Raw genomic sequence first — 7,222 nt, forward strand, 5'->3', positions numbered from 1 at the left:
TAAAATACATTTAAATTTCAAACTAATCGATAAAACGGTTCTAGAGATATATCGATTTATATGAAAAAAGTCGAAATATTAAAGAAATCGATTAATCGTTCGTAAATATCGATATGTTCATCTGATAAGTGTCAAACCCTATATGATAGATAGCTTTTCTTTATACCTATAACATATCCGAATTTGAATAAAATCGCTTTAGGGGTTTAGAAAATATTTTAAATAATCGAAATCAATAAATCGAAAAAAATATCGATTATTTTTTATTATCTCCTAAACGGTATAAGATGTCGAAAAAATTGTCCCCCCTAAAACCCACCCCAATACATTTGATAGACATTTAAATTTCCAATACCTATAACATATCCGAATTTGAATAAAATCGCTTTAGGGGTTTATATTTTAAATAATCGAAATCAATAAATCGAAAAAAATATCGATTATTCTTTATTATCTCCTAAACGGTATAAGATGTCGAAAAAATTGTCCCCCCTAAAACCCACCCCAATACATTTGATAGACATTTAAATTTCCGAACCCAGCAGCACGCGGATTCCCCAAATGGTCACCCATCCAGGTACTAACCACACCGTTGCTTAACTTCTGTGAAAAAGAGTGTCACTTACATTTCAGCCGCCTGCCGACAGGGTCACACACGCCCTCACCCAAAGCACACTTGAGCTGTCTGGACAGATAGCGTCTGTCCTGGAGTAGTTTGTCCAATTCATCATCCGACACCGAACTAGTTGCTTTTGACGGAGCCGCAGCTGGGGCTTTCGTCGCTGACTTAGCCGGCGCTTCTGACTTAACCGCAGGTGCTGACTTAGGAGTGACAGATTTCGCTGCGGACTTGCTTGAAGACGATGTTGAGGATGTTGAAGAGGTGACGGCAGGTTTGGCTGGATCAGCATCCGAGTCGATGGCGGGCTTTGAGTCAGCAGGCTTGGGCGTGACCGCTGAATGAACGGCGACGATCAGCAGGGAGGAACAGAGACAGAGGGTGGTCGATGATAGCTGAGACAGGAGAATGAATGAATGAGTGAAAACTTGAACTTCGTATTGACATTTTTCCTTTTTTCTTCTCCCCCCTCTCTTTTTGGAGATGTAAAATTAATCTTTTCTGTTTAGGACAAAGTTCGTTTCAAGCAAGAACCCCACAGCTTACAAGGCAAACGTTCTGCCCTTTAAGCTATGTAAATATGCTGCCTAGGATTGATCCATCGCATCATTACATACCTACACACCTATATACTACATAGGTATTGAGCTCGAAATGAAATTGTTCTAAGAAATAAAATAAATAAATACATGTATGTTATCCTATACGAGTAGGTATTGAAGGAAAGGTATGAGCTGTGACAAGGTTTTAACTGCCGTTGGTTATAGTCCTTCAGATAGGTAAGACATCACATAGGTACTTAGACAGTATGAGACAGTATAAGTATAGGAGAGATAAGTATGTACGGTAAGTAGTCTGAGTGTAGCAAGAAAAACACTAGAAGAACCTGGATTTTCCGGTTCAAGTTGTATTCCTGCATGTTGTGCAAGAAGTTACAGATAATCGTACATAAGTCTCAGACAACAGTACCTACCCAGAGGTCTAAAGTAATAATGTCATGTAAGTATACGTATGTCATAATCATAACACACGATACGAGTACATAGGTATTCCATATGCAAGGCTAGTTACCTTGGATTGGGGGGTAGCGCGTCTGTCTTGTAAACGCTAGAGATTCGTTAGAAGCTCTTTTTTTTAAGAGGTTTGACAGAGGGAACTGTAACTGCTATGGTCTTATCGTCCCGAAATCGAAGAGAGAAGGAAGACAGGATAGAAAGAAATTAAAATAAGAATAGAAAAAGCGCGAACATCATTCAGTCATTCTTCAAATTTAAAAACTTGTTCTATGGACACGAAATAAACCTAGCACTAAAATTGAAAATGTTACGATGCTATGTGTTCTCAGTTCTGTTATATGGAATGGAAAGCTGGACATTGACCAACACCATCATGAAAAAGCCTTTGAGATGTGGACGTACAGAAGGAATAGAAGGATATTGAAGATCAAATGGATAGATAAAGTCACCAATGAAGAAGTGTTAAGACGAATGAATAAAGAAAAAGAAGTTGTACACACCATAAAAAGAGAAAACTTGAATACTTTGGTAATTTAATAAGAAATCCTAATAAGTATCACCTTCCAGTATAAAAAAATACAAGAAAATGTCACAGAAAATAGAGGAAAGGGACGACCCAGAACCCATTGGCTTCAAAACCTTACCCAATGGTACAATGTATCCATCGAAACATTGTTTGAGAAAGTTCGGGACCGAAACAACATCGCCACCTTGATTACCAACGTTCGCTAGCGAATACGGTAAAACAACAAAAAGAAGAAGATCGTAATAATAAAGGAAGGATGGGCATTATATTTATTTTTTAACTCAGCTTACATAGCCGGCCTTGCCTAACTTCGGCTTCGTTTCTGAGAAATTTCCAAAAAAACACTTTTTAAAAAAATCCAGACCTTGTGTCAGTTTTTAGGTCATAACTTTTTCATTTTAATCAATAAACTGTTTTTGTTAAAACCACAAGCCAAAGCACAAAATTTTGATCCGAATACTCCTGATCTCCAATTTCCAAAGTTCAGGTTTGATGTGTTTTTTCAAGCTCGAAAAAATTTACCTTGTTATATCCGGTTTTTACGTTACGAAACACGCGGTTTTTGTCCGAAGAAAATTTGGAGCAGAGGTCTAAAACTTTCAGGAAAACTTGCGCTTTGTCCAAGGATCAGAATGGGGCCTAATATTTAAATGGGTAAAAGGCAGCGCGGAATAAGTGCTAAAATTGACTTTCTGAGTTATCTATATCGTTGGAAAGAGCACGATGGCTATCTCTAGGTATTTAAACTTCGACTCCATTTATCTCAAAACGCTTTTTTTGGACTGGGTCTGCTCTGCCTCTTAACCATTCATTCGTCTTTTTCAGTCACGTTCTTCCCCTTTTCAGTAACGTATAGAAGTGGTGTCTGTTCTGTATTTCCACCGTATACTTGTGATATTCAGGTGAAGCTGTACGTATAGAAGTGGTGTCTGTTCTGTAGTTTCACCGTATACTTGTGATATTCAGGTGAAGCTGTACGTATAGAAGTGGTGTCTGTTCTGTAGTTTCACCGTATACTTGTGATATTCAGGTGAAGCTGTACGTATAGAAGTGGTGTATCCAAAATCGTCACATACTGATGTTACTTTGTCTACTAGTATTTGAAGTTCTTCTATTGTATTTGCTAACAGGACTGTATCGAGTGTATCGTCAGCATAACGGATGTTGTTGATAGTGTCATCGCCTATTGTTACTCCGTGTGTGATACTTGCCAAGGCTTCTTTAAAGATATATTCTGAGTAAATGTTGAAGAACTGAGGTGAAAGAACACAGCCTTGCCTTGTACCACGTTTGATGTTTACTGGCTCTGTATAGTTATTACCTTCAAGTCTGACGCTGGCGGATTGATGCCAATAAAGGGTTTTTATGATAGTAATTAAAAAAAGGTATAGTGGACGGGCTATTGTATTCGCTTCGGTGTCGTCAGTCGGTCGGTCGGTCTGTCTGTTTGTCCCCATAGAAAGACTTATCCAAACCTGGTCGACCTATATATCAAATTAAAAGTCTTTTTACAAGGAACGTGGTGGTGCAAATATTGTACAGAAAGTGGTGGTGCAAATATTGTACAGAAAGTGGTGGTGCAAATATTGTACAGAAAACCAAAAAGCCAGAAAACCGTGCAGCGTGCAGCGCCTAGATTTAATTTATTTAAACAAGAAATAATTAGAATTTTGAGGAAATTTAAATGTCTATCAAATGTATTGGGGTGGGTTTTAGGGGGGACAATTTTTTCGACATCTTATACCGTTTAGGAGATAATAAAGAATAATCGACTCTCGGCACTGCAGTTTCATATGGTATACTTGGTTTTGGCGTAGGCCTTATCAAAATGAAAATATTTGTTAATGTTACACACGGCATAGACCAACTAAAATTTTGTCTATGCCATGTGTAACATTTTTGTTCACCCATTAAAATTGCCGTTGGCACTGGCTTATGGTATTGGTGAAATGGCTCGGCAGTTAAAGTGTTAATTGCCGTTCTAATGAAAAAGTTCAAAGAGTTCTGACATCAGATTTCACATCAAAATGCACAGAAATATTTTGTTCACCCATTAAAATTGCCGTTGGCACTGGCTTATGGTATTGGTGAAACGGCTCGGCAGTTAAAGTGTTAATTGCCGTTCTAATGAAAAAGTTCAAAGAGTTCTGACATCAGATTTCACATCAAAATGCACAGAAATGCATGTGCACAATCAAACAAAGCAGGAGTCATGAATTATGACGTCAAACGTCATCGCGTATGGGAGCATATGCTGTGACATCAAAGTTCACAATTTACACATATTTTTTTAATCAATTTATCTCGGGATCTAAAAGTCATAGAAGAAAAAGAAAAATTCTGTTGGTCCTCATTTTTTCTGCTCTATGACTTTTAAACATCACCCAAGTAAGCGCAACTGATCTATTGTACTTTGATGCCACAATTTTTAGTGCATTGATTGCAGATTTTTTTCCTCTCCCAACTAGGGTTACTAGATTTGTTTTTTGTAATTATAATTACCTATGAGATGAATCATAAAAATGGGGTTTTCAAATCTCTTCACGTACTACCAGAAATACTAGTAGTATGTGTAGGTACCACCCTATGAGATGAATCATAAAAATGGGGTTTTCAAATCTCTTCACGTACTACCAGAAATACTAGTAGTATGTGTAGGTACCACTGATTGGGAACCAATTTAGGGAAAAACCAAGTGAAGGACCCACAGTTCAAAATATTCAGGGTGTATAGAAAAGAATAGGCCACTTAAAATATCTAGATTAGGATTTGGCAACCCAGCAGGTGCTTCCATGGTCCTTATTACCCCCCCCCCCCACATTAATTTCTTTTGGATTCCTTAAAAAAGGCTCATCTGGACCTGTGCCTATAAGCTGGGTTAAGTGGATTTTTCTGTTTTGTTTCATGTTTCATCCCAGGTAAGTATGTACCTAGATACCTAATGAGTAGAAAATATACCGAGTTTTTACTTCTCTTTCTATGTAATGTATTTTACTATTACTCGTACATTATGTATTGTCTTATCTCTTCACAATGAATGGGTTAAAACCTCCCCTCGCTAACACTACACGGTTTTATATTTAGCATGTCCTTCCCCAATATAATGAAATAAATAATCATCGTACTTCCTGTTTGTGTTATTTCTAACATTGAATACCTAGGTACTTACTTTATTACCATTAGATTAGAGCTACCTATGTAAGTGAGGTAAGAAAAAAAACCTTCATTTTCTCGCCTAAAAATGAAAAAAAAAAAAAAAAAATATCTATGGAATATTGTGTCATTTGCAATTTATATGAAGAGTAGGTATACCATTTATATGAAGTTCTGAGTTTTTTGTCGATCAAATATAAATGGAAACTTATATAAAAAAAAATCGAAAGAAGAAGAAGAAAATTGTAAATTACCTCTTCTCTGTTTTGTTTCAAACAAGGGGAGGAATGAATCTTACTATCGTGTTGTAGAAAGAAAATTACGAGTAGGCCTTTGTATTGAAGAATGATAAGAAGATTGACTTTATGACGACGACAACAACTAGAGGAAGAATAATAATATACTTACTAAGAATACATCAGTTGCGCTTACTTGGGTGATGTTTCAAAGTCATAGAGCAGGAAAAATGAGGACCAACGGAATTTTTCTTTTTAGTCCGTCCTCCCTTTACTATTACAATAGTAATAAAAAGGTATAAGGGACGGACTATTGTATTCGCCTCGGGACGATATGATAATAAAGGAAACAAAGAACAAACTTGCATACTATAATTTTCAAGCTATTTTAAAGTTTAAGTACCTTATTTGTTGTACCTATTGGGTGTTTTTGCAATTTTCTTTACTAGTGGTTAGTTATACGGGGAGTATTTTAAGATAGAAAATTTTTGGTCGAAAATTGGCCGCCGTAGGCGGCTCAAACTCGGGACTTTTTTTTTCAAATACGTATTCCGCAAATGTAATAGAAAGTCGTGTGATGTTCACACCAGATTTTTTTTTATTTATGTAGGTAGTTGTAGTCTTGTAGTGTTTTAAGTGATGTTCGTGGTCAGAGGTTCAATTTTTTTTTTTTTTTTCAAAATCTAGTTATTTCTAATTTAACTAATAAAGATTAGATAATCTATTGCATTTAGAATATTCGAAACCTTCCTACCTACCTACCTAAATATTTTTTTTTTACAATTTGTTGAAAATATTTGAGAACTAGAATCATTCATTGGAGTGCATCTGAAATGAGAGTGAGTCACTATGCTTCTTTGGCTTTTCCTTGATTTCTAAATTCCTCCTTCCTTATGTAAGAAATCAATAATTACAAGCAAAAAGTGAAGAATTGGATTACCTCAGGTAAGTTTGCACTGATTTTAATACGCCAATATTTAAGACGATATGACAATAAAGGAAACAAAGAACAAACTTGCATACCTACTATAATTTTCAAGCTATTTTAAAGTTTAAGTACCTTATTTGTTGTACCTATTGGGTGTTTTTGCAATTTTCTTTACTAGTGGTTAACATAAATAGACTATGTGGGGCCTCTTTAGACCTTTGATTCTGTCAGACCAAAAATCAAATAAAGTATTGAATACCTACCTACCTTTCATCTCTGTGGGTAGGTGTTAGGTAAACATGTTTGTCAAATTTCATCATTACAGAACCTAGGTGCTTTTCAGATGATGTTCCTCAGAGGCATTGGCATGAAACACATATCTTCATTTTTAGGAAAATTAATGTTTACCAAACTTTTTTACTACATTTTAGAGTACCTACTACGTACCACCTGACACCTCAAGGTATTTTTGGCATAACCACCAAACATCAATTTTGTGTGGTTTGGGGTTTAAATAAAGATATTATAGCACTGTAGATGATTTTTTTTTCTTCTGTCAATGGAGGAGTTGCAAATTTGTAAAAAATATTAATAAATGGTCAATTCCTATGTAAAAAGTTGTTAAAAATCCAAATCTGAGGTCAAAACTCAAAAAAAAAAAAAAAAAAAAAAAAAAACGTTGGATTCAATAACAGTGTTGCCGCCTTATTCCTCTGTCTCCAGTGTGAAATACGTCGCCAGGCG

General features: G+C 35.9%; 1 protein-coding gene across 1 annotated transcript; it reads right to left on the bottom strand.

Annotated features, from left to right (window-relative positions):
- Window positions 1-610: 610 nt before the first annotated feature.
- LOC103520133 (chromodomain-helicase-DNA-binding protein 9-like) lies at window positions 611-1,538 on the bottom strand. Its single transcript, XM_026831372.1, has 2 exons — window positions 1,506-1,538; window positions 611-1,092 (listed from the first exon to the last, which is right to left on the bottom strand). Exons 1-2 carry the CDS (start codon window positions 1,536-1,538, stop codon window positions 619-621), a joined length of 507 nt encoding a protein of 168 aa, XP_026687173.1. The 3' UTR covers window positions 611-618.
- Between the last annotated feature and the right edge of the window lie 5,684 nt (window positions 1,539-7,222).

The sequence above is a fragment of the Diaphorina citri genome, unplaced genomic scaffold (assembly GCF_000475195.1).
Source record: "Diaphorina citri unplaced genomic scaffold, Diaci psyllid genome assembly version 1.1 scaffold3253, whole genome shotgun sequence".
Lineage (NCBI taxonomy): Eukaryota > Metazoa > Arthropoda > Insecta > Hemiptera > Psyllidae > Diaphorina > Diaphorina citri.

Bases quoted from the DNA above. Each gene is read 5' to 3' on its own strand.
- LOC103520133 (XM_026831372.1), bottom strand. From the start codon at position 1,538: ATGCAGGAATACAACTTGAACCGGAAAATCCAG. The intron at 1,093-1,505 runs GTTCTTCTAGTG...ATCTCCAAAAAG, and splicing joins ACTTGAACCGGAAAATCCAG to AGAGGGGGGAGAAGAAAAAA.